The 27,211-nt window shown below is 48.9% G+C and overlaps 1 protein-coding gene across 1 annotated transcript; it reads right to left on the bottom strand.

The window, feature by feature from the left end:
- Positions 1-823: 823 nt before the first annotated feature.
- Positions 824-13,530, bottom strand: NR1I2 (nuclear receptor subfamily 1 group I member 2). The gene is made up of 10 exons (XM_032406250.1): positions 13,486-13,530; positions 11,423-11,475; positions 8,355-8,564; positions 7,128-7,261; positions 5,584-5,771; positions 4,559-4,833; positions 3,637-3,779; positions 3,338-3,454; positions 2,891-2,996; positions 824-1,559 (listed from the first exon to the last, which is right to left on the bottom strand). The coding sequence occupies exons 1-10, from the start codon at positions 13,528-13,530 to the stop codon at positions 1,415-1,417; spliced, it is 1,416 nt and encodes a 471-aa protein (XP_032262141.1). The 3' UTR covers positions 824-1,414.
- Positions 13,531-27,211: the final 13,681 nt, after the last annotated feature.

Genomic DNA, 27,211 nt, shown 5'->3' with positions numbered 1-27,211 from the left:
ATTCAGTTAACTTGCAGCTTCATTTGCCTCAAAACATTAGACATTTAAAATTAATTCAATTACTAACTACATTTTTAATTTTGGTATATATATACACCAACACATATACCATATTGTGGGGTGTATCATTTTTATATGGATTTTTATATGGGATAATTTTATGAGCAAACCAAGTTAAAATTTTTGTTTTTACACCAACAGCCATCAGATGTGTAAAGGGCAATAGTAAAACAAGTAGTGAAGAAATAGATACGTATATTATATAATAATATTTCTATTTTCCCACCCCCACATTTCTTTTTTTCCCCAGAAAAGAAGGCAAAAAAAGGTTTAAATTTCTAGCCAAAAATTAATTATTTAAATCCTCTTGCCTTGATCCGACACTAAACTCATGAACATATTTGCTAAGTCTTGTCCTTAGGTGTAGAATGCCTTATGTCATATTAGTCAAAATTTAATTTGCACCAAAGGCAAAACATTTTTACTCAAAATGGCTATAAACAAAGCAACCATTGTCATTTTCTTTAGCTTTCAAAATAGATGTGTGAACAGGAAGATACAGTGCATGCATAGCTAGCATGTTTATTAACTGCCTCTCAACACAACCTCATCGCAGAGAGCACCCCAGTGTTCCAGCCTCGGGGGCAAACCCAAGCCCCAGGTCAGACGTGGAGCAGACCTGCACTAAGTCACACACATGTGCACACAGCCAGTTAGTGCCCTTCCTCCCACGAACACATGTTCCAGAGATCCCTCACTTGGTCCCTCAGGAAGCCCACACAGCTCAGCGTTCACAGGAAGAAATTCCTTGTGCTTCTTATGGCCCTTACCACTTCTGTGGCTCAAAGCTCTCTGTGTTTCTGCTTTGTTTTCTTAAGTTGAACTTTTAAAGTCTTGGAGGTCCAGAACTGTGTCTGAGTCGGCGCATACCCCACAGCAAACTGCATATTGTTGGTGCATACTAATGTGTTTGCACGGATGCAGAGACACAGAATGAAGGACGCAGAAGGAAGAAAGAATAGACACAGAGGTCATGACAAGACTCTGACGTTTGCTGTAGGCCTTCTGGCTTCTCTCACAGACACTTCCCCTCTCCCACCATGACACTAGATGCTCAGACCACAGGGCCATTTCCAAGGGGAGGGTGGTCTTGCCTCTGAATGGGCCTGGTCTATAGGCCAGTGCACTCTCCATCAAAGTGTCTATGGCTTCACTCTCCACAGACTGGGCTGGCGCCTGGGGAGACCCTCGTCCCTCTCCTGAGGAATGGTTGTGAGTTCCCCGGGGAGGGAGGACCTGTAGGGCATTGCCAGCTCTCCACAGTAGCCATCTATCTAGTCCCAGGAACGGCAGCTCCGAGGGCAGGGCTCTGGCTCGGGCTGCCCCTTGGAGGCTCTCCCAGGGAGGCAGCCGCTCAGCCATCTGTGATGCCGAACAACTCCCGCATGAGGGGGCTCGCGAAGGGGTGTATGTCCTGGATGCGCAGCAGCCTCTGGGTGTGCCGGGCATTGATGCTGCGGAGCTCGGTGAGCGTGGCCATGATCTTCAGGAACAGGAACCTGCAGGCCAGCCGGAGGAAAAGTTGGGGGTGCTGCCCACCCTTGGCCCCATCCACCAACCCTGGGACTGCTTCGAAGTTGCACAAGTTTGGGGGTATTACTCTTAGAACATCTCAGGCAAGCCAAGAGACAAGGCTCAGTCGCATTCCTTAAGCTTCTCTTAGTCTGCGGATGAGAAAGGCAGAGCAGGCGTCGGGGGACTGGGGCATGGACTTGCACTCCTCGCTGGCCCCTCACGCCCTGGGCTGGAGTCCTCGGACACAGACACCTCCATGGGACAATCCAGGCATTGCGGGGGCCGGGCACAGAGGGCAGTCTCGGGGGTGGAGGGGATTCACTGCCTTGGCGCATGGCTGCGGGTCAGGGCCGAGCGGAGCAGCTGTGGAGGCAGGGACTACGGGCTGCCCTGCAGATCCTTCCTGGATCTAGCCTGGGATCTAGCATCTGAGACAAACCTCGCGCCTTAGTTTCTGCACGATGCCTCCTGGCTCCACACAGGGGAGGACCAAGCAAATCAAGACATGGCCCAGAGGCTGAGCTCAAAATAAAGTCGAAGGGGGCCAAGTAAGGACTTGAGGCTTGAAGGGCAGCCAGCGCACCCTGTGCCGGCCTTCACCCCTCATGGCCCGGGCCCGTGGGGCTGCTGAGAGGCAGTGAAGGGATGGAAACCCCTGAGCAGCCTTCCTCCTTTGGTTGTGACCAGAACAAACTAAGGAGTTTCCTACCCTGTCTGCTTGTGCTCGTTCCTGGAGGTGATCAGGCAGCACTCAAAAGGGTGGGCTCCCGACGCGTCCGCCCGCGGCCACCTCCAGATCCCGCCTATCTGGCTGGGGACCCTGAGGCAGTCGCCCTGAGCCTCCAGCCCCTCGCAGGTATCGTGGCACCCATTTCGTGGGGGCTGCGTTCAAGATTAAAGGGGACATTACACGTAAACTGCTTGGTACCAGGGCCGGCACTCCGCAGTGCAAACTTAATATGACCATCATTGTTGTTGTCATGGTATCTTCACTACCATGCTAGTTCCTGCTGGCTATTGCTAGAAGAGCCTGTAGGAGCCTCGGGGGAATACCTGGCTGTTCCCGTCCCTGTTGACAGGAGTGGAAAAGGGCAGACAGGAGCTGTGCTCAGGGAGCAATGTCCATGGCTGGGCATGGCCTCTGGCCCCCCCTCAGGTTTCTCCGTTGTTGGGCTGGAGCCCAGGCTGACTGGGCCAGAGGCTGCCCCAGGAGCGGCTCCAGTCTGCCCTCTCCAAGAGGCCCAGAACAGGCGGGGGGCCTAGAGGACGGGGCTTCTGGAGGGACCCGCTCACACCCTCCCTGCTTGCTGCTCACCGGTGGGCAGGCTGGGGCCGACTGCACTCGATGTAGGCCTTCAGGGCGATGGCAAATCTCTCCTGCAGCTGGTCCACCACGCTGCGCTGCACCACACCCGGGCGGTCTGGTGGGGAGGGGAAGACAGTGTGGTGGCAGCAAGGCCGTGGGGGCAAAGACAAGATCAGTCCGGCCCAGAGAGGGCAAATGGCCAGCCAACCGCCTTCCGGAGCCAGAAGCACCCAGGCAGGGAAGGGAGGGTAGCACTCGGAGGGTGCCTCACCCCACCGACCCAAGGAGAAGCCAGTCAGGGGCCCCCTCCTGGCTGTGCAGTGAATGGGGGCAAGGCCATCTGGGGAGGGCAGGGGTGGGCCTGCCGCCTCCTCCAGCTATAGCTGAGGGGGGTGCAAGCGAGCGGGAGTGGGGGGGTGGGGAGGAGTGGCCAGGCAGGACAGGTGGGGTCATCACCTGGGGAGAAAAGAGAGATGGCCTGCATCAGCACATACTCCTCCTTATGCAGCTGCAGCTTCTTCAGCCTGTAGTGGAACTTCAGCACGGGCTCCAGGAGAAGCTGCTGGAAGCCACCTGTAGGTGGGTGGAGGGTGGAGGGGCAAACTTCTCAGCCTTCCCTCACCGGGGTCTTTTTTCCCATCGCCGGGTCTCTGCCCTGCAACCCCAGGACCCGCATATCCTGGCGCGGCTCTTCTCCTCCCTCCACGCGTGTGTTTGCCCCCCTCCGCCGGGGCAGGCGGGTGGCTCACGGGCACCTGCAGGGTCTTCCAAGCAGTAGGACAGCCGGCCACACTCCCAGGTTCCCGTCTCGGCATTGAACACCGTGTTGAATCTCAGCTGGCACAGCTCAAAGGTGGCCCCCTTTAGCAAGGAGATCTGGTCCTCGATCGGCAAGTCCCTGGCAGCAAGGATGGGGGGTGGGCGCCAGCTTCCACAGCGGCCTCCTCTGACACTCAGGGTTAGGCTGACCCCCCCCCCAAGCTGAGAGGCCCCGACTCCCCACTGAGGGGCATTTCCAGTAGGAGCCCAGAAGGGAGGACATTTAGGCTGGCTCTTGAGGGGCGCCCTGCCTGTCGTCGGTTTCCTCGGAAATTCGCTGCCTTGTTTTCTGCACCACCCCCTTCTTTTAGATCCATAATCTCAGCAAGTTGAGCTTATTCTCTCAGGTTTCCCAGCGCCTGGCTCAGGACCTGGCGGGTAGCTGGCTTTGAACTCTGTGCAATCTGCTTCCAAATCTGGCCCCTCTGATTAACTGTGACCCTGTGCAAGTTCCTGGACCTCGGTGAACCTCAGTTTTCTATTTGCAGAATGAAGGCGGTAGTAATGCATACCTCCAGGGGGGACTGTGCTCACAAGAAATGGCAAGTAACCTCACACCTTGATGTTACATTGCGCGTCATCGGGTGTCAGTGGGGATCTGCCAAGATCCACACGTGCAAGCAGGCCTTTCTCTTACTCCCTTGACCTAACTGGCTACCATCTGACCCGTGGCCACCCTCCCTCCAATAAATAAGGCCCACAGGGGCTCCTGGAATCTAACCTGCCCTCTGCCTATTGATGGGTAGGGTAGGTGGAGATTAAGGAGGGTCTTTCAGAGGAATCCACCCTAGACCCTTTGAACCTGCTGGCCACTGCATTCTCCTCTCCACACCCACCCAGCCCGCCGCTGGGTCCTACCTGAAGTGGGAGATGACTTTGGCAAAGTTGATGATGCCTTTGAACATGTAGGTTGACATGTCAGCCATGTGGGGCAGCAGGGAAAAGATCTCTCTCCCGCTGCTGTCAGCGTGGGGTCTGTAGTTCCAGACGCTGCCGTCCTCCCGGCACAGCCGCAGAGAGACCTTCAGCGAGCACAGGTCTGCCCTGATCTGGCTCCACTTGGCAGCTTCTTGCCCCACCGGAGTCTGCAGAGATCCTGGAACCTCGCGACCACTGCTGGGCACTTCTGGCAGCTGGGAGGCGGAGAGAGGACAGGACAGATGGCATGTATTCTCCCAAACAGGTTCCTACACAGGCCCAGGAGGGCTCGCAGCCACGGCTGCAGCCTGAGAGGATGCGCAAGTGCAGGCATGCACACACACACAAATGCACGCACATGCACACACATGCGCGTGCACACACACGTCAGGTGGTGCGCTTTCTGGATCTGTCTATCAATGTTCCCTCACAACCCTGCCTGGTCAGGAATGGGTTTGCTCTCTGCCCAGTGGAATGTAAGGGGTCTCCACCAATGGGTGCATGCCAAGCATCCCTGACTTAAAAAGGAGGTTGTGGGAGGCACAGATGGAAAGAACAGACTCCTGGGGTCACTGGCTGCCAGCTCTCTGAGTGGAGCCGGCCACCTGAGATGCCTGTGAGCACAGAGCAGGAAGAGAGCACCAGGATCAGACACGGCTCACGTTGCTGAGATCACAAATGTGTCTTAGATCTGTAAAACCCGTTCACAAATGCCAGACCCCCAACAGGTCCTGACCCTGTCCTCATAAAGCCCCAAAGGCCAACCACCCTGGAGCAACTCAGCTTCCAAAACTCTGTTTCTGGCTCAGCCCCACTTGCTACCTGCCGTGGAAGGAGAGAACAGAGATTCTCAAACCTGAGCATGTATCAGAATCACCAAGGGGTTCTTTGAGAACCCCTGGGAATGGGACTAGGGTTTTGAGGAGCTAGCATAATGGCTGAGCCAACTTGAGAAAGCCTCATACCCGGAAATCCTTGAAATTGGAGAAGGTGGTGTCGAAGGTTTTCATCTGAGCATCCATCAGCTCTCTGATCATCGTCTGCTGCTCCTCAGTCAGCCCCTTGGTTCCCAGGGGCTGAGTGCCCATCCGTTCTCTCTTCTTCCTCCTGATCAAAGCCCGCCTCTGCTCCACAGCCGCGTCCGACATGATCACTGCGGGGATAACCAGGAACAGGCTCAGGCACCTACAGGAGCTTGGCTGCCCTTGGTGACCCTCCCCAGGCAGCAGGCGGGGGAAGTGCTGGTGACAAAAAACCCACCCTGTCCTAGACCGTGGGCTCCCCTGGAGAAACCCTGGGTTAAGCACAGAGAACGAGGTGCAGCTGGTGTGCTGCCCGAGGCAGTGGGTTTGCGACAACTTTGTGGAACCGTGGGAAGAGCTCGAGCTGCAGAATCAAAAGGTGCTGGGTTTGAGTGACAGCTTTGCCACTCACTAGCGGTGACCTTGAGCAAGTTCCTTAACCTCTCTGGGCTTCAGTTTCCTTCTTCATAATTGGGAGCGACAGTGCCCCCTTCACGCTGCTGCCACAATTAGGCATGGCGTGCAAAGTGCCTAGCAGAGCTCCTGGCACATGGTAAGTGGGCCGTCAGTGGCACCTGATAGTAGTCTTCTTTGGTGGATTAGATACCAGGCAGACTCCTCAGAGTCCCCCCGAGGCATCTGGGTCTCCAAGACCCTAGAGAGCTGGGGCTACTGCTTAGCAAGAAATATCAACTCCAGCCACTTCCTGTCTAGCCTGGAGCCTTAGGGCCTTCCATGGATTTCTGGAGCCCGCTCACATGGCAGAGCGAAGAGGTGGGGGTTGGTGCAAGGAACGGCAGGGACAGCCAGGTGAGGGCCTGTCCACACGCCCAGGGAACTGGTCCCCTGAAAGAGGCTGCCCACTCTGTGATCAGTGGAGACAAATATGCACTGGAAGCTTCCTGCATTTTCCCCATCAGCTTTAATCTCAGAGTGACCTGGGAGCACATTTGTACACCAAAGCTTCACGGGTAGAATGAGATCACCCTATGTCACCTGTCTGCAAATGGTTCCTCTGTAGGACACCAGGTTTGGGTGGCTGATGGGCACTAGCTGCTGGAAGGTGTCTCTGGCTTCCTTCTCCCCAGTTCACCTCACCCAATTTGGCTAGACCACCATGAGGACAATTATGAAGGCGACAAAAAGAATCACGCAGGGGCACCTGAGAGGAAAAAGGAGCATGAGATGCCCACCACACCTCCCAGAGCAGAGAACAAAGATGCAGTGCATCTGTCAAGTCCCTCCAGGATCGGCCCGTGGTGGTGGTGCGGGCAGGTGGCCCACAAGCTCTCCGCCCTGAGTCTGCCTGTTGCACACAGGCCACACGCATGTGCACACCCATGCTGCGTGTCTGCACACGTGCGCATACACAGCCCCACGCTTCCTTCCCACTTGCCCCCCTCCCCCCGCACACCTGGCCCAGGCTCACGGAGCGCATGCGCCCCAGGCCGCGCCCGCGCCCGCCCAGGGCACTTCCCGCTGCTCACTCTCCTTCTTCATGCCACTCTCCAGGCACTTGCGGAGGCGGCAGGCCTGGCATTGGCGCCGGGTCTTGCGGGTGATTTCGCAGGTGCCCTTCCGGAAGGGGCACCTCAGCCGGGTGTTGCGTTTCATGGCTCTCCTGTGAGAGAACAAAGAGCGAAAGGCCGGTTCGGGGAACACCCGGGCTTCGTAGGCCGGGGGGCGCCAAGCTACACTTCCGGCTGGACCCTGTTGTACTCCGCACGACACGCATGTTCATCTCTTGCTGGCACGTGGCTGCCGATGTGGTTGCTTCTGGACCTGCACCAGGCCCACCAAACCCCGTGGGACCTGAGAGCAGCTCCCAAAGCTGGGGCCTCTTCACTTGGGCAACGCGCAGCTGCCGCAGCGCCTCCCTGGGGGTCCCCCCCCCCCCACGGCATGCTGACTGGCAGCCCATCTTAGGGATTGTAGGGTGGGTCCTGGCTCTAGGGGCCATGTCCAGTCCCATGTCCGGCCACCAAGAAGAACTCTGCAGATGGCCACGTCAGGCTGGCTGTCCTGGGAGCTCGTGAGGGTCCCAAGTGGGCCCCTAGGTGGGAGCTGCTCTCCGCCTACCCGGCCCTCCCTGAGGGCAGACTGCCAACTCCTCACACGTTCTTTCTCTGCTTCCCGTCTTTCCTGGCCGGCTTCTCTTCCTCTTGATCTGAGCCCCTCTTTGGGCTTTGGGCTTTACTCTTCCTTCCATTGGGACAGTGTGAACCCTTCTGTGCAGGCCTGTCTTGCTGTGAGCTGGTACTTTTCAGTCCTTAAGTTTCTAACCTCCCCGTTTGCCTGTTTCTAGATGAGACTGTTTTGTCCTATTCTTCTTTTATTTTATGACATTCTTTGCTTACCGCTCCCTACAGCTGATTTGAGCACTTGCGTTTTGGCTTTTCAGATTCTTTCTTTTTATGAAGTGCTTTTCCATTTTATTCAAGAACACATGGAGAAACAAAAGGGATATCTTAATGGAAGGGGCCCTTTCCCAGGTAAGACAGGAAGATGGAAGATGAAGAAATCCTCTGAGATAGTCATGACTCTCCTGAAACAGTAGGAGGCTTTTGAATCGGCCACTGCCCCATACTCTGAACCCGGGATAGGTCAAGCTGAGGCCCTAAAGCAGTGCCCAGTGAGCTAGTGGCAGAACCCCACTTAGAAGTGACCCAGTGTGTCAGGGTGACAGGTGGGTGATGGCTGGCTGGTAACCCTACCTGAAAAAGCCCTTGCATCCTTCACATGTCATGACATTGAAGTGGTAACCAGTCGCCTTATCCCCGCATACACGGCAGATTTGGGGACCCCCATCTCCCTCATCTGCACTAACGGCAGGCTTCCCAGGAGCTGCATTTGCTTCGTAGGACACAAGGTCAGCATGGTTCCAGCTTTCTCCAGGTCTCGCCTCCAGGTTGGCTTCCAGGCCTCTTGGGCTAGAAGTGAAAAAACCACAGGGAATGAAGGGGCCAGACAGAGATGTGCTGAGACAGTCCTCCCCGTGTGCCGCTCACATTTGATTCTGCGGACCCAAGAGCTGAACCATGGGAGAACTGGGGGTGGGATTAGTACTCGTTATCAGGAGAGATGTCACAGTGGAGGTGCGTACGCAATAATAGGGCCCTGCAGGAAAGCATGTGAACAAGAACACGGCAAGAGAAGATTCCGAGAAAGAAATGAGAAGGAAAAAGAAAAGGCTGCCTGGGTGGGGTCACAGAAGCAATTCTTGAATGGACTGAGATTAGGAGCCCATGACCTGGTCAGAGGCCCAGGGGACAGGCCACTTGTTGGAGATGGTTCTGGGACTGGAGAGACCCAGGGGAGACAGCCTCTCAGGCATGTGGTGGCCCGAGTTCCCAGAGAAAGCTGAAAAGGCGGGGCAGAAAGGTGGTTTTCAACTGAGTAACCAAGCAAATGGGGAGCAAGACAGAGAGGAGCCAGGCTCCCAGAATGCAGGAAGACAGTGGTCCACATCCCAGTCAAGCTGGGGCATAAGTGAGTACTCAAAGAACTTGTACCCATTAGTAGACTTGTGGTTGAGATGCTCGCCCCAGGGAACGTTCACCTTGAGAGTGTGCCTTGAATTCTATACTTGGAATGAGCACAGAGGAGGGTGAGCAGAAATGGGGAGCTGTCCTGTTCATGATGCCCCCCAAAAGCCTCTCTGGGCACTGATTGTCCAGGGCCACCACACCACAGATGATGTTGCCTTTTCTTAACCCCAAATAAAACTTTTAGCAAAATTTCAACACAAAGGTTTCTATTTCCAGCAGCATAATAGATGAAAGCAAACAGTCCGCCTGTAAAAATGAATTAGAAATTAATCTGTCCTGCAACCCTGCTTCCAGAAAACTGCATATAAAATAGGCTGATGGGAAACTTGAACTGAACGGGTGTAGGGGGAATCCCCCCTGGTTTTTCAAATCATGATCCTGACCTCATATGGGCTTGCAGACTAAATGTATACTTAGAGTACTCCCAAAAACCTGAAGCTAAGGGTTTGATTTAAAGAAATCTTGGGTGGGCAGTGCTCCTGGACACCCACAGAAGCAGACACACTCCTCCTCTCTAGGGGACCACTTTCCACTGAGGCACAAAGAATCACACAAATAATTTTCAAGAAATATGAGCAAAACCTCCCAAATCAGGAATCAAACACTAACATGGCACCATGAGCAAGAGCCAGCAAAAACAACTTACAGCAAAATTAAGACATGCAAAGAATTGTCTGCCAAGGGACAAAGGGGAGGAAACATTTACTTACACTGTGTCTGACTGATAACATTCTCCAACTCTGTAATGAGGAGGTATTAGGATTAATGCCAGAGTCTCGCTTCATAGCATTTGTGTAACTTTTACTTTGTTTTGCCTGAATTTACTGTTAAATAAACAGATCTGGTACATTCTGTAGTTCATTCTCTTCCATCTTTATGAAGCCCCAGTTAAGAGAACCCATGATGGCTTTGCTCCGAAGTTGGCTCCCAACAAACCACACCTCCTGGGGTCAGCACCCTAGTGCAGTCCTCTTGCACGAAGAATCTGGGGTGGTCTGTGACTTGCTTTAACCAATAGAATTGTGGGGAAACGACACTGTGCCGTTGTGGGCGAAGCCACAAGAAGGCCTGGTAGCTTCTGCTTCTGCCCTTTGGGGGAGCCCTAACCCACCATGTGGGAAAATTTAGCTATGCTGCTGGGGTTACCACCCAAAGGGACCATGCAGAGAGGCCATGTGAAGAGGGAAAGCCCTGACATGACAAGATGAGAGAGGCCCATTTGCCCCGGGCTTCCAGCCCTCCCCACCAAGCTCCAGACAAGTGAGCAAGCTCTCGTGGACGTCCCAGCCCAGCTAAGCATTCAGCTGATGCCATGGAGCAGGACTCCTAGCTGAGCTCTGTCAACACAGAATCATGGCAGAAAATAAAATGGTGGCTGGTTTAATCCAGTAAATTTTGTTTAATCCGGTAAGGTTTGTTACATGGCAAGAGATAATGGAAACAGAACCCCTAGAGTTCTGTTAGAAATAGATCTGACCTGGGGTGGATGGGGGTACCAGCTGATGCCTGCAGTTCTGACCTTACTTCCCCCTTGCATCAGTCCTTCCAGCATGGTGCCCTGTGGACAGGAAAATGACAGTGCCTGGGTGACCGTTATGTGCCAGCCACATCTCTTGTTCATGTGAATTTAGTAAGACTAATTAAACATGCAGTTTCAACTGAATCCAGCTGGGCTTGCTCTGAGGGTTGCACCTATGCCTCACCGGGCTTGGTAATCTGAGCATGCTGGAGAACGTGCCCTACAGGAAGGACAGGTCTGAACTTGGGGAGAAAGAAAGGAAGGAGAGTGGTGCATCCCAGGGTGATAATGGAGGGAAATTCTAGAAGAAACCTGGAGTTCAGTTTCTGCTATGGAAGGAAAGGATCCCCAAGCGGGGCCGGAGGAGGACTGCAGAGGTAGCATTGGGGGATGAGAACTGCATGGTCCCTGGGTGGGCTTTGACCTTGGCGGACAGTGGCTGCAGGAGGCTCACCCTGCACGGTCCTGGGTGAGCAGCTTCAGACTCCAAAATGAGGCCACATGAGACCCTGTCCATAGACCTGGCATCTGCTGATCAAGGGGGATTGAGCTGTGAGAGGCAGCGCACTAGGCATGAGTTTACACAGCCCGGACGGTATGGGGTAGATGGCTGATCATGACAAAAGACCAAGAAAATCAGAGAAGTGTGTGAATATTCACACTCCTCCCCTGTAGAAGGAATGTGTGAAAGGGAGGTGCTGGGGAGAGAGTCTACTTTGGGGCAGAGGGAGGGGTGGGAAGCCATCCACTAGGGACCCTTGGAGCCAGCTATTGAGAGACTGTGTGCGAGAACACGGTGAGCCATGCTATGGGTACATCCAGGCTAGACACCGGGTATAGACATGGAGAGCGGCTGTCTTTGTGTGCAGGGAAGAAGGAGATGCCCAGTAGAAGGCCCATGATGTTGCCTGTTGGGTTGCCAAGTTTAGCAGAGATGTCTGGAGGTGGAGAAAATTCTCACCAGAGCAGGAAGAGGAACATGCTAGAATGGGAAAGATGAGCAGGAAAGAAACCCTCTCCTGGGTGCTGAGGTAGATTTGGGAAAGAGACAACACTAAGGAAGTGAGAGTGGGGGTTGTTGTTGAGGAAGAGTCAAGAGCAGAGTGAAGGAAGTTCAGGGACCCAAGTGACCAGTGGCACAGGTGGCGAGGTGGGGGGCAGCATGAAGACATGAAGAGGGCAGAGTAAATGACCAAAGGGAGACTCCAATGATGGATGTTTTTCATAAGGCAGCAGGAGAGAAGAGAGACTTCAGTTAATCCTGGGGCCAGAAAAGAATCCCAGAGAGAAACTGGACATGCTCATCTTGGAGCCACAAGGCAGAAAGAGCAGACTGGCTGAACCAAAAAGCATCGTGGCAGTTGCCAAAGCAGGACATTTACTGAGCTCCCAGTGCAATGGTTCATGGGCTCTTCTACCTTCCCCCCCAACGTCCACCCACAGAGCTTGGCGTTCATCGGAGCATCCCTTACAGCACGTGGGCATGCTGCACTTTGCTCGGTGATTCTCTGGGGCCACCGTGTGAGACACAGGCACTCTCCTCTTCAGCTCTTCCCTGGCTCCCTTGCCGGCCAGTGAGCAGAACCACCGCAGCAGACTCTGCCCAGCTAGTGTGGGGGAAATTTCAAGTTCTCGACTTGGTCAATGGGCAAGTAGAGGTGCCATGAGTCAGCTTATGTGAGGTCTGAAGCTTATACCACTGGAGGGGTCTTCTTCAAGAAAAAGAATGCACATTGCAAATACAGAATTAGGTACTAAAGAGAAGATGTATTTGTGAGAAAGATTGAGAAAAGAAATCACAATAAATTACACTGTTAATATTGTCCTTTGTGGGAGACAGAATAATGGCCCCCAACACATCCTAATCCCTAGAACATGTAAATGCGTTTCCTTATATGGCAAAAGTGTCTTTACAGATGTGATTGAGGAAACAGACCTTGAAAATCAGAGAAACTTCCCTGGGTCTGGTGAGAGAAAGAGATGTGATAATGGAAAATTGGTCAGATGCTACATTGCTGGCTTTGAAGATGGAGGAAGTTGCCATGAACCTAGGATTCCAGGCAGTCTCTAGAAGCTGGAAAAGGCAGGAAACAGATTCTCCCCTAGACCTTCCAGAAGGCACCAGCCTGACGTCTTGGTTTCACCCCAGTGATACTGACTTTGGACCTCTGACATCTAGAACTATAAGATAATAAATTTTGTATTAAGCCACCAAGTTTGTGGTAATATTGCAGCAGCAATAGAAAACAAATTATTCCCCTCATATAACAATGATCTTGTAATGTCATTTTTTATATAAAGAATCAGAAGATAATAAAGTTTTTCCTCTAGTATCATTGACCAAAATTTGCTTTTTATTACAATAATGGCAACATTTGCATCTTCACATCCAGCTGAGGATTGTTGTCAAACATAAGAAAACCTCTACTAAGATTCTTTCATATAAGACTTCATATTTGGAAGAATTTTCCACAGTCTAGGTTCTTGGCTCCACACATTTCAAAACTCATTCCCCTCCTTTAGCCTGTGCTGGGCCCCTGCAACGGTGGTGGACGAGCAGCAGAGTGGGGCATTCCTCGGACCCGTTGCTACACTGGGTGGTTAGCAGTAACTCAACCCCACACACAAGTAATTGCCACCATATGCGTCTACCCAAACTACATGTATCCCCAACTCAATCTCCAGTGAGCCCGTGGCCATTCCGTCAACACCTGACGTCAGGGAAAATAGGACAGTAGAGTAGAAACGGTCTAAAACAACCATGCTTAAATATCTTACTTTTGAACATGTTACAAAAGCATTCAACTGTGGGATGGAAGCCATGTGCGGAATGGGCCCCCAGAGGCCTAAGCTTCAGTGGCTAAAATCAATCCCTGCTCTGGTTCCGTTGAACCTGTCAACAAAGGGACACAACCTGCTGGAGTCTCAAGGAGAGATCACGTCTCAGACCGGCCGACAGAGCCTTTACTGCTCACTCTCTCTGTGTGGGAGCCCGATGCCGACGTCAGGCCCAAACGCCTTGACAAACGTGGCAAAAGGAAATCTTCAAAGAAGCCCCTTCCACTGATCAGGCAGAGCGGGACTGCCCGGCCTGCAGTCCACCCTGCCCTGCCTCTCTCTGCACTGTTAACTCTTTAATCTTCTTCAGTGACAAGGACTGAGGCTTCTTTTTCTGTCTGGCAACAGTGAAGGGGGAAGAGTGGGCTTTGGCTAGGACAGAAGGGGTCGGCAGCAAGGTGGGAGTTACAGTGAGACCTGGGGTTTTGAAAGGAGACCCATCATCAAATAACTTTTTTTTTTTTTTAAGCACAGAGATCAAGGAAAGCTTTTGATAGAAAAAAGCATTACTCCCTCCCCTGTCCCCTCACATCAGAAGACAGGATGTGTCAGATAAAATGCCAACATTTGTGAGACAATTACATGAGAAGAAACGGCGCGGCAGACAAGTATTCACAGCCTCCCATCTTTGTCCTCATGAAGGGACTCACAAATTCACCCAGCCTGACCTTGCAGGAAGAGGATGCTCAGCAGGCCTATCCCACCCACGGCCGCCCTCAGGGGCTCCTGGTTAGACCAGGTTCTGGGGGCCTGTGAGGGATGGTGTGACTGCTCTCTCCCAGGGACAAGTCATCCACCGACCCATTAAGATCCTCTCCTAGTGACATTGAACGTCAGATACACAGACAGAGCCAACTTAAAGGGCTGGCGGGCTGAGCTGCTGCCTAGGGGGCCACCATACTCAAAGGGTATCAAAACATTGCTGGAATAACTCAGAAACAAAGTAAACCATAAATTGTTTCCTTTCCTACACTCCTTGACAGTGTAGACGAGTCTCTGTGGAGTAACCAGGGGCACTCATATGCCTGTTACCCTGGGCCACTCCAGCCAGGCACCTGAGGATAAGCCTCTGAAAACCCTGAGTAACCTGCAAAAATTGACAGAGCCAGAAACAGAATACTGTGCGGTGTAGGGCTGTTTGCAGGGGATGAGTAGACTATTTTATTATCTAAACACTTAAACATGCCTTCTAAGAAGTTGTCTGGCTTGGAAAATGGCGCAGAATAAATTATTTATATTGACCATGAAGGACATGATACACATTTTGCATTAAAAAAGCATCACTTGCCAATAAATACATGAAAGGATGCTCAACATCACTAATCATTAGGGAAATGCAATGAGACCTCACTTTACACCCACTGGGGGGCTGCTGTCACAGAAATGGAAAATAGCAAGTGCTGATGAGGATGTGGAGGAAAGGGAACCCTCATGCACTGCAGGTGGGAAGGCAAAATGGCACAGCCACTGTGGAAAACAGGATGGTGGGTCCTCAAAAAATTAAACATAGAACCATATGATCCAGCAATTCTACTTCTGGATTGAAAGCAGGGTCTTGAAGAGCTATTTGCACACCCATGTTCACAGCAGCATTATTCACAACAACCAGAAGATGGAAGCAACCAAAATGGCCATCAGCAGATAAAGGGTAGACACGTACAGTGCAATATTATCAGCCTTGACAAGGAAGGAAATTCTGGCACATGCTACAACACGGATGAACCTTGAGGACATTATGCTAATGAAAGAAGCCCATCACAAAAGGACAAGTACCGTATGACTGTAGTTGTAGGCGGTACACAGAGCAGTTAAACTCATAGAAATACAGATGAATGGTGGCAATGTACAGTCATTATAGGCAATAATACAGTATTGCTAACATAGTTAATTAGCTAATAATATAGTACTGTTTATTTGAAAGTTGCTGGGAGTAGAAATTGCACACACACACACAGAGTTAACTATGTCTACTGTGTGGGGTGATGGATGAGTTATTTTAACGTTGGTAATCATTCTAAAATATATGTGTCTATCAAATCATCACATTGTACTTTTTTTTAGGTTTTATTTATTTACTTGAGAGAGAGAAAGGGAGAGGGAGAAGCAGACTCCCCACTGAGCAGAAAGCCCAATGCGGGGCTCGATCCCAGGACCCCAAGATCATGACCTGAGCCGAAAGCAGACACTTAACCAACTGAGCCACCCAGGTGCCCCACATTGTACATTTTAAATATATACAATTATATTTGCAATTATTCCTCAATAAAGTTTAAAAAAGTAGGAGAATGGTTGCCAGGGCCTGGGGCAAGAGAGGAATAAGGAGTTGTTGTTTAATGGGTAGAGTTTCAGTTTTACAAGATGAAAAAGGTCTGGAGATCAGTTGCACAACAGTCTAAATATACTTAATGTTACTGAACCCTACATTTAAAAATGGCTAAGATGGTAAATTTTATGTTACGTGTATTTTAGTATAATTTAAAAAAATACCATCACTTTCACTAAATAAATGTTAGTCAGATATTTAAAGAATATTAAAAGGGAAGCCAATATATTAGACTGAAGTGAGTGGCCAGATATCTCAGTCCCACCTTGCCTGGGCAGCCCTAATGCCCACAGAGAAGGAAGCCCCCAGGAGCCAGGCAGGGCTGCGAGGAAGCAGAAGGCAGGAGAAGCTGGAGGAAAGTAGTTAAAGAAGCAGAGGAAAGAGGAGGAACAGTAGTTCAAAGCACTACAGTAAGGAATAAAAAGATAACCAGGTCACAATCAAGCTGCATTGGAGCATGGCAGACCTTAGCTTCCAAACTACATTGGAATCTCTGTAACAGTTAAGATCGCTGTCTGCTTCAGAATCCGTGCCAAATAACCCAGAGCACGTGTTTATAATCTAAGATCGGGAATCTCCAACGTTAACATGCAAACAGATCACCTGGGGAGCTTGTTAAATGCACGTTCCAATCCCTGGGTCTGGGGTGGGTCCCGGATGCTGCCTCTGCTGCTGGTCCACCTCCACACTTGGAGCAGCAAGGACCTAAGAAATCCAGCTAACCCAGACCGAAAATCGGCTGTGCACAAAAGGGACACGATGGAGAAGATGACCGAGCAGCAGGCAGAGGGTATGGCAATTCAAACATTTTTAGGGTTCTTGAAAACAGAGGAAGTAATCAAACACACATGCGAAATAACTTGGCCTGGTAAATTGTTTAAAGTCGATATGCGTTTGGGGGTGAGATAGCTCCTTCCCAGGAAAACGGCGTGGGGAGGAGATGAATATATATTTAATCTTCAAATGAGTCAAATCAAAAAGCTTTGAAGCCAGGTCACCAAAATTATGGGGAGGCAAGAGTAGGCAACTTGGAGTGGAAGCAGCAAGGAGTCTAAGTGGAGGGGAAAATGATAGAAAACTCATGATTTTAGGGATAGAAACTATTGTAAACAGTAGGATTATAATATACATATGTTTTATATGTAGATACATGTATGTATCTACACGCATAAGTGTATAAAATCAGAAATGTATGTATAATTTGTGTGTGTGTGTGTGTGTGTGTGTGTGAAGTGTGTGGATATATGTCAGAACTGACCAGAGGGTAAAGAGGGGAAAAAAAGCAGGTAAAGGGAAATTATGTAAGAATTGAGTTTCTGGGATGCCTGGGTGGCTCAGTCGGTTAGGTGTCTGCCTTCACCTCGGGTCATGATCCCAGGTTCTGGGATCGAGCCCTGCTTCTTCCTCTCCCTCTGCGGGCCGCTCCCCCTGCTTATGCTCTCCCTCGCTCTCCCTCGCTCTCCCTCAAAAAAAAAAAAAAAGAATTGAGTTTCTGAGAAGTTGACAGTGAAGCTTATAAACTATTGGCTTTGTTCAATGAAGGGAGAAGGTTGGCAAATTTTATTAACTCATGATACAGGTTTTATTATTTATGAAGTGATTGCCAAATCATCATCTCATGCAGGGGGACCTGTGAGGTCAGCAGAGAAGGGCCTCTCTGTGGTTGAGCGGGGCCAGCCGAGTCTTATTATCCCCTTTACGACTGGAGACACTGGGGCTATGTGTCCAAGGTCACAAAGGCAACAAGTGATGGAAATTTCCCCTTGAGTCTGATTCTTCCTATAGGTCAAATACATACACTACATACCGTGTAAGTTGCATTTTTTGTCACAAAAGTCACAGAGATAAAATGAGATCATATATTTAAATTTTTTTTAAATAGATCAAATATTGTGAACAAAAGTGCCCCCCCTCCTTGGCCCTAGCATGGGACAGGCACCCGGAGGAAACTCAGGAAATGTCACATTGCATAAATTCAGGGGAGAAGTCAGCTGCTATCTTCAGGTGGCTATAAATGCAATTTGGCCTTTGTGCGTCCTGGGATGCAGTCATCAGATCCAAGGGGTCAGAAAATTTGTTCCTAGACACAGATCAGGGTTGAGAGCTGGTGTCAGCCCAAGTCAAAAGTACACCCCGTACCATCTTCCAATATTTAACAGAGCACGATGACCTCTGAGTCAACTGCCTGTCTCTTCCATGCGTTTGCAGTGTTCCTACTGCCTAGGGTTCAGAGTGTGACTCTTTGTTTGGAATTCATACAGATTCAGGAGAGTTGTTTCAGACATTACATGAGAAATTTGGATGTGTCTCTTTATCTTAATTTTCATTTGGATATTGTTATTTCAGTGTTTCACAGAAGTTTAGGAGATATGGCAGGTAGATAAGCAGGTGTTGGGTGGCAGGGAACTCTTCCCAGTCCCCTTCAAATCCTAGCACTTAGAAGGCCCCTATGCATGCAAGAAGAGTTCCACACACACTCCTCTGTCGAAGAGTCCTACAGAGAAGTCTCCAAGAAATAGGAGTTCACAGCATGAAATAATAATGAATTAAAATCAGAAACATTGGGGAGCCTGGGTGGCTCAGTCAGTTAAGCGTCCAGCCCATGATTTAATAGGTTGTGGGACTGAGCCCCGCATCTGGCTCTGTGCTCAGTGCAGAATCTGCTTGTCCCTCTCCCTCTGCTCCTCCCCAGCTCATTCTCTCTCTTTTCCTCTCTCTCAAATAAATAAATAAAATCTTTAAAACAGAAACATAAAAAATACCTAAACATTGAAGGGTTTATGAATGGTATTGCTAGAATTGTGCAGTGCACAACTCCTACAATTGTATACATCAGCCCTGAGATTATCCTCCAGTCTTAACTATTACTCTGCATTATGTTGGAAGGCCAAGAAAAGGCAATAAGACAAAAAAAAAAAAAAAAAATTAGACTATGTAAAGATGAGGAAGGAAAGAACAAAACTCTTTTACATATATAATATGGTTGTCTACCAAGAAATTCCAACACAATCAACTGATAACATTTTACGATTATTAAGAGAATTCAGTAACATGACCAGACAAAATATCAAAACACAAAATAGATTTTTGGGGTGTCTGGGTGGCTCAGTTGATTAACCATCTGACTCTTGGTTTTGGCTCAGGTCATGAGATCGGTGTTATGAGATCGAGCCCCATGTTGTGCTCAGTGAGGAGTCTGCTTGAGTTTCTCTCTCCCTCTGCCCCTTCCCCCTCTCACTCTCTAAAACAAATGAATAAATCTTTAAAAAACAAAATGAAACCAAACACAAAATAGATTTTGTATATATCAGTAAAAAATCAATTAGAAACAGTAAAACTATAATAGAAATTGGCTCTATAATACTTCCTATGATAGAATAGGAAATAAATTAAAAAAAAAAGAGTATCCAGCAGCAGACATGTAAAAATGAGAATTTAGTACATGATGGAAGCTATGTTCAAATGAATAGGGAAAGGGCAGACTTAATTTGGAATAAAGAACTAAAGGCCTATTTTTTTTTTAGGTGATAAAGGTATTAAAAGAAAGTGTGCTGGGGCGCCTGGGTGGCTCAGTCGTTAAGCGTCTGCCTTCGGCTCAGGTCATGATCCCAGGGTCCTGGGATCGAGCCCCACATCTGGCTCCCTGCTCCGCGGGAAGCCTGCTTCTCCCTCTCCCACTCCCCCTGCTTGTGTTCCCTCTCTTGCTGTGTCTTTCTCTGTCAAATAAACAAAATCTAAAAAAAAAAAAAAAAGTGTGCTAATACTTTATTATCATCATAATCTTGGGACGTTGAGAAGGCTTCCTTAAATAAGCCCCAAAGAACAAAATCCTTAAAGGAGAAAATTAATAAATTCAACTAAATCAAAATAATAATAGCAATAACAATAACAGGAAATACTTCTGTTGACTAAAAACATGATGTAAACAAAGTTAAATAACAAGTCCCAGGCTTCGCGGGAATATTTATTATATGTATATCAAAGGATTAGCATCAAGAATAAAAGACTCCTACAAGGGAGTGGAAGAAGATAACGCCATATAAAATGAGCTAAGGATATGCATGGGCAATTAAGAAGAGGAAATACAATGGCCAAGAATGATATAAAAAGATGCCCAATTGCACTAGTTGTTACGGGTTGGTGTGTGTCCCCCAGGATCTCAGAATGTGACTCTATCTCCAAGTATACCTTTAAAGAGGTAATTAAGTTCAAATGGGGTCATTAGGGTGGGTGCTAATCCACTATGACTGATGACCGTGTAAGGAGGAGAAGTTTGGACACAAGGCAAGATACCAGGGATGTGCTCACACAGAGAGCCATGCAAGGACCTCGGAAGAAAGGACACCTGCCGACTCCTTGATCTTGGCCTTGGAGCCTCCAGCACTGAGAATGTAAGTGTCTGGGGGGTAAGCCGTCCAGCGCGTGGTGTTTTTTACAGCAGCGAAGGCAGACTAACTAGCACATTAGTAATCAGGGACATGTACATATTTTACAAATGGGTTACTATTTTCACTCCTCCAATTGGAAAAGTGATAAATGTTTAATAGCAAGCACCAGGGTGTGCAGGAGCAGTAACTGCCGTTCTCTGCTGGGCGGGACATAAATCGGTGCAGGCACTGGGGAGGGCAATTGGATAGTATCAAAAATTAAAATGCACATATTCTGGGGCCGCTGTGGGGCTCAGTCAGTTAAGCTTCCGACTCTCAATTTCAGCTCAGGCCATGATCTCAGGGTCGTGGGATGGAGCCTGACGTCGGGCTGCACGCTGGGCCTGGAGCCTGCTTAAGATTCTCACCCTCTCCCTTGGCCCCTCGCCCCCCTAAGTAAATATAAGCCTCTGGAAAAAATAAAATGCACATATCCTATGTATAATATATATAAAATTATTGAGGTAGAGCTATATATGGAGATAGTCTCTATATGGAATATGGATATGAAAAGTTTGTTGGGTGGAAAACCAGAATGAGAATAATATGACAACAAATAGTTTACTAGTATGACATATATCTATATGTGAATGCAAAGGAGACTGGCAATAAATACACCAAACTGGTTATAGCAGTTACTTTTGGGGAAACGGGATTGGCATTAGCAGGAAGGCTTAAGGAGAATTTAGCTTTATCTATGCTGATTTATCATTTTACTTTATTTATTGTTTTGAGTTTTTATTTAAATTCTAGCTAGTTAACGTATAGTGTAATATTAGTTTTAGGAGTGGAATTTAGTGATTCATCAGTTGCAATACAACACCCAGTGCTCATTACATCACACGTGCCCTTCTTAATGCCCATCACCTAGTTACCCCATCGCCCCCCACCTTCCCTCCAGCAACCCTCAGTTTGTTCTCTATAGTTAAGAGTCTGTTTCCTGGTTTGCCTCCCTCTCTTTTTTCCCTCCCTATGTTCATCTGTTTTGTTTCTGAAACTCCACATGAGTGAAATCATATGGTATTTGTCTTTCTCTGACTGACTTATTTCACTTAGCCTAATATACTCTAGCTCCGTCTACATCATTGCAAATGGCAAGATTTCATTCTTTTTGATGGCTGAGTAATATTCCATTGTATATATATACACACCACATCTTCTTTATCCATTCATCAGTTGATGGACATTTGGGTTCTTTCCATAATTTGGCTATTGTTGATAGTGCTGCTATGAACAAACATTGGGGTGCATGGGTCTCTTCAAATCCGTATTTTTGTATCCTGTGGGTAAATACCTAGTAGTGCAATTGCTGGGTCTTAGGGTAGCTCTATTTTTAACTTTTGGATTCATCATTTTACAAAGAGCATGTAATCATGTGTTACATTCATAATTTTAAAAAGCTATTACCTACTACCAACAGTTTAGTCAATTTTGTGGTGGTTTATTATGTTTATGCCATAATAATTAAACAAGTTGATAGCTTGAGACTAGGAGTTGACAAACTTTTTCTGTAAAGGGCCATATAGTTAATATTTTAGGCTTTGGGGGGCAATACTGTCTCTTTTGCAACTATTCAATTCTGCTGTCCTAGGGCAAATGCAGCTGCAGATGATAGGTAACTAACGAGCATGACTGTGTTCTAATGAAATGTTATTTATAAAAACAGCTGGTGGGGGATGCCTGGGTGGTGACTCAGTCAGTTAAGCATCTACCTCCGGCTCGGGTCATGGTCCCAGGGTCCTGGGATCGAGCCCCACGTCGGGCTCCCTGCTCCGCGGGAAGCCTCCTTTTCCCTCTCCCACTCCCCCTGCTTGTGTTCCCTCTCTCGCTGTGTCTCTCTCTGTCAAATAAATAAAATCTTAAAAAAAAAAAAACAGCTGGTGGTTCACATTTGGCTTGTCAGCCGTAGTTTGCCAATCCCTGGTTTAGACTAAGTTTATTATATAACTAAAAGATATTTTTAAAAGTATATTGAAAAGTATACTTAAGAAATAAGTATATGGAAAAATTAATCTTTCCTATTAACCAACTAATTAAATAAGTAGTAGCCTCTGGGGACTTGCTTAGAATATTCTGGACTCTGGCCATATCATTCGAGATCAAACGCCCATCACAGTGGAAATAATCCAGTCACCTTGGCCATCTTGGTGCTGACCATTGACCTTCCCAGCAACAAAGTCACACAGCCATCCGGTGTGGGAGGAGTCTAGTGCCTTCGCAGCTGACTCACTGAATCAAGGTTCAGTGGCCTGAGAGGTAGCTCCTGACCATCCCCAGATACGGTGTTGCCTTAAAACAAAGCCGCTGACCATAGCCTCAGCCAGGCTGGGCTGTGATGTGGGGAGAAGGGGGGCTCGGTGGCACTGAGCACATGTAGAAGAGGTTTTGTTCTGCGGGACAGGGCGCCTACCCTGGCAAGTAAAGATAGAACACTCACTGGGCCAAAGCCAACTCAGCCCAAGGGCTGGGGAGGGGTTTGGAAGAGCCTCTGAGGGACCCCTTGCAGAGGTGATCAGGCCCTGTGACTGTCACGATGCTATGTCTCAGCCCTGGCCCCAAGGGCTGCCGACACTCACTCAGCAGCTGAGAGGAACCAGGGCTGAGCTGTTCCCAGCCCCCACAGTCCCGCACCTTCGTGTTTTTCTGGATCAGGAGACTCCAACTCTGCAACAGAGAGGGGGCCGATTGTACGTATGACTCATCACGGCTGACAGAAAATTGAGATTTCCACTGTGACTATTTCTTTAGGAGGCAAGTGCATGATCAGGAAGCATGGTTAATGGAACTCAATATTAAGTGATTATCTTCATGGTTTTTTCCATCCTGGAAATGCGAACAGCAATAAGGCCAACATGATACACAGCCCTCTATGGTGCTGGCCTCAAATGTTACAATATAATTGTGTTCCCACTTTTTTTTTTTTTTTGGCAGGGAGCTGGGGAGGCAATCTCCCCCCCCCCCCCACCCCCCCCACAAAAAAGGGGAGAAAGAAAGAAAGAAAATCCATACCTGCTTGGTGGCAATTTCTTTGCTGTGACTTCTCCTTTAGGGTCCGCTTTGAATAAGCAGGAACAAAGGCTCAACCAGAACCTCAGTCCCCCTGAAGTTGTTGCCTTGGTGAAGACTGGAGCATTACCTTAATCTTTGGCTTGTTGCAGTGGTGAACACCTCGCCTGGGCAGAGGCAGAGGCTGTGCTCCTGCTGGAGTTAAGCACGGCTTGCTCTGCCCTCGTCTAGGTTATTTCCCAGGATGTGAGCCAATCTGGTCTCTCACCTACATTTCAGTCCAGGTCAGACGGAGGCTCTGAGTGGCCCCCATCTGGCACTCCTAAGTCCCAAGTCCAGGGTTCCAACTAGCAAATGAACCGATTACCGTATTTACTCTCATTACATGCCCCCACTTTTTTCTCTCCTGTCTTCACTGTAAAACACTGGGGAAGGGGAGGAATGTTGCTAGTATCGCTTTGTCTAACTGGTTCTGTGCAAATTCATGCGTCTGGCCGTCTCTGTGCTGTGGCCTCCAGGGCAAAGTTAATTCAAACCTAGATCTCCTATCATGTCTTCATTTGTCTAAGCCACCTTCCTGGACAGTGTTACTTGACTGGATGATGAGCGAGGGCCAGCGTGTTTAGGTGAGAGGGGGCACGCAGGGAGAGAGGAAGAGGGAAGGATGAGGGGGCTGAGCCCATTGCCAGGGAGTGGGCACCCACAGCTCTAGCCTTAGCACTGACGGCTGACCTGGAGCCAGAGAATGGGTGCAGGGCTCTGTCCTCCTCCAGGCCTGCCAGGAACCAGCAGCCCCTCACTCCTCAGCCTGATCCTTCGTGTTCCCTGGGAGGAGCCTGATGGCTGTTAGAGCTCTCAAGGGATAAGAATAGATAAAAGCCAAAAGCAGGGGGGTTTCACAGGTTATGTTTCTTCTACTTGCTTTTTTTAAAAGATGCTCTATGACAGGCATGGGGAGTGGACTAGGTCCATGCTTCTTGAGAATAGTAAAGCTGGTCTTGGGGGAAGGAAAAAGGGGAGGAGGAGGGGCGAGGGAAACTGATCAGTTAGATGGACGGGGATAAGAACTGGAGATTTATAAACGATTATCACGGTCTTCTCGGGAAAATTTGGACTTCCTTACACTTGTTTCTGATTTAAATTGTTTTTATCTTGAATTAGAAATTTTAATCAAGCCCTCCTGATAAGAAAAGCAAGAATAAGTATGGTTTTCTTGTTTTTGAGTTAAACTGGTTTCTTCTCTTCCCCTCAATTTTTCCCTCCTGGATGTGAGGAGGATTGGAATTTAGGGTCAACGTTTATCAAGTGATTGCTCACCTTGCTCTCCTCAACCAAATGCAGAAATAAGATGGTGCACGCGTCTCACTATTAGGGAGCTTCAGCCAGCAGTGGTGACTGGGACCCATGGCCATGCGACTCCTGTCTTTCAGTCCAGTCTTTCTGTCTATCCATAGGGGATTCTGCTAGGGCTGGGGAGCATTGGATTATAAATCCCACTGGTTGGCAGGTTGACTTGGGCCTTGGACAAGGAGGACCTAGAAGAGGTGAGATACTGGCTTGGGGTGCCAATGGAAGCAGCCTGTCTAGGGTGCCTGGTGACACCCCCAGTACCTGTAAAGCTATGACCAACAGGCCATGACCACAGCCGGTGGTGGGGAGGTTGAAAAGGGTTAGGAACTCACTCCAGGAAACCTTTATTTCCAAGATTAAAAGTAGGCCTTTCTGGGAGCACAGAGGATTTTTAAGGCAGGAAAACATTCTTGTATGATACTAAATGGTGGATACATGTCATCAAACAAACATTTATCCAAACCCATAGAATGGGCACCACCAAGAGTGAACTCTAATGTAAACTATGGCCTTTGAGGGATTGTGATGTGTCGGTGTTGGTTCATTGATTGCAACAAATGTACCATTCTGCTGGGCGATGTTGATAACGGGCAAGCTATGAGGCTGAGCATGTGCAGGGTCAGAAAGCATATGGGGAGTGCCTGTACCTTCCTCTCCATTTTTCTCTGAACCCATAACCACTCTAAAAAAAAAAAAAAAGTAGACCTTTCTGTAAAGATAGGCATTTCTGTGTCTAGGGGTGGAAAAAAAGGGGGCAGGATCCCAGCTCAGGTGGGGCAGCTTGCCAGAAGTCCTTGGGTTGTGGGCAAAATACGTGGCTTTCATCATCTCTCAAATCTCTCCTGGCTCGCAAGTGCCTGGTCGCAGCTCGCTTATAAAAAGGGTGAATTATTTACAGCAGGTCCTAACATCACCGAGGCAAAGGAACCCTTCTCCGGTTTCTGCAGGGATCTTCTGGGGCTCTCGCAGGCTCGTGGCCGAGCAGGCAGGAAGAAGGCTATGGGACAGCGGGGCCTCCGCCGTCCGCAAGCACAGCCTCCACAACAGGCCTGGCTCGAAGCTAAGAAAACCGCCGGAAAAGACACGGTAGTTATTTTTTTTTTTAATTATGTTATGTTAATCACCATACATTACATCATTAGTTTTTGATGTAGTGTTCCATGATTCATTGTTTGCATATAACACCCAGTGCTCCATGCAGAACGTGCCCTCTTTAATACCCATCACCAGGCTAACCCATCCTCCCACCCCCCTCCCCTCTAGAACCCCCAGTTTGTTTCTCAGAGTCCATTGTCTCTCATGGTTCGTCTCCCCCTCCGATGTCCCCCCTTCATTTTTCCCTTCCCTTTTCCCTTTTTTTTTTTAACATGTAATGTATTATTTGTTTCAGAGGTACAGATCTGATTCATCAGTCTTACACAATTCACAGCACTCACCATGGCACATACCCTCCCCAATGTCTATCACCCAGCCACCCCATCCGTCCCACCCCCCACCACTCCAGCAACCCTCAGTTTGTTTCCTGAGATTAAGAATTCCTCATATCAGTGAGATCATATGATACATGTCTTTCTCTGATTAACTTATTTCGCTTAGCATAATACCCTCCAGTTCCATCCATGTTGTTGCAAATGGCAAGATTTCATTCCTTTTGATGGCTGTGGTATATATATACAATGGAATATTATGCAGCCATCAAAAGACACGGTAGTTATTAAGGGCGGCGGACAGGTGCCCGCAACGAGGGGCAAGCTGAGCTGGCAAGTAGGAGAAATTCGAATCCCTGGCCTCCTCTGCACTGTGTCTGTGGCAGGACCCCAAAACGCAGAGCTCCTGAGCCACTCTTCAGGGGGGAGGCAATTGGATTAGCCTACGGAGTTGCCTCAGGGTGAATTCATGGAATATGTTACCTGGTCAAGGAATATTTATATTTAGAAAGAACAACAGAGCGAGGCTACCCAAGGAGTATTGCCCTAGTGGTGGACTGTGAGGAGAACAGGGGTGTATCCGCCAGGCCAGTGGCCCTCCTCAAGATCTCTTCGGGGGGTGCCTGGGTGGCTCAGTCGTTAAGCGTCTGCCTTCGGCTCGGGTCATGATCCTGGGGTCCTGGGATCGAGCCCCGCATCGGGCTCCCTGCTCCGCGGGAAGCCTGCTTCTCCCTCTCCCACTCCCCCTGCTTGTGTTCCCTCTCTCGCTGTGTCTCTCTCTGTCAAATAAATAAATAAAATCTTAAAAAAAAAAGATCTCTTCGGATTCCTCTGGGGTGCGCTCCGGTGGGTGGGGAAAGCTTAGGGTCTTCTCAGGTCTTTTCTGAACATGTGTCCTGTCCCGGGCAAGCAGGTTACTTTCTAAATCTTTCATTGCGGTGGGGTTTGTTATATCTCCTCTTTCATTTCTGGTTTTGCTGGAGCCCTCCTTCTCTCTCCTTTTTGAGAGTCTGCCTAAGCTTTATCAATTTTGTTGATCTTTTCGCTGATCTGTTCTTTTTTTGGTTTGGTTTTGTTTTTATTTGGTTTATTTCTGCTCTAATATTATCTCCTTCCTTCTGCTGGTTTTGGGG

This window comes from Phoca vitulina, unplaced genomic scaffold (genome assembly GCF_004348235.1).
Source record: "Phoca vitulina isolate PV1807 unplaced genomic scaffold, GSC_HSeal_1.0 scaffold8, whole genome shotgun sequence".
Lineage (NCBI taxonomy): Eukaryota > Metazoa > Chordata > Mammalia > Carnivora > Phocidae > Phoca > Phoca vitulina.
This window is presented reverse-complemented; position numbering and strand designations above follow the sequence as displayed.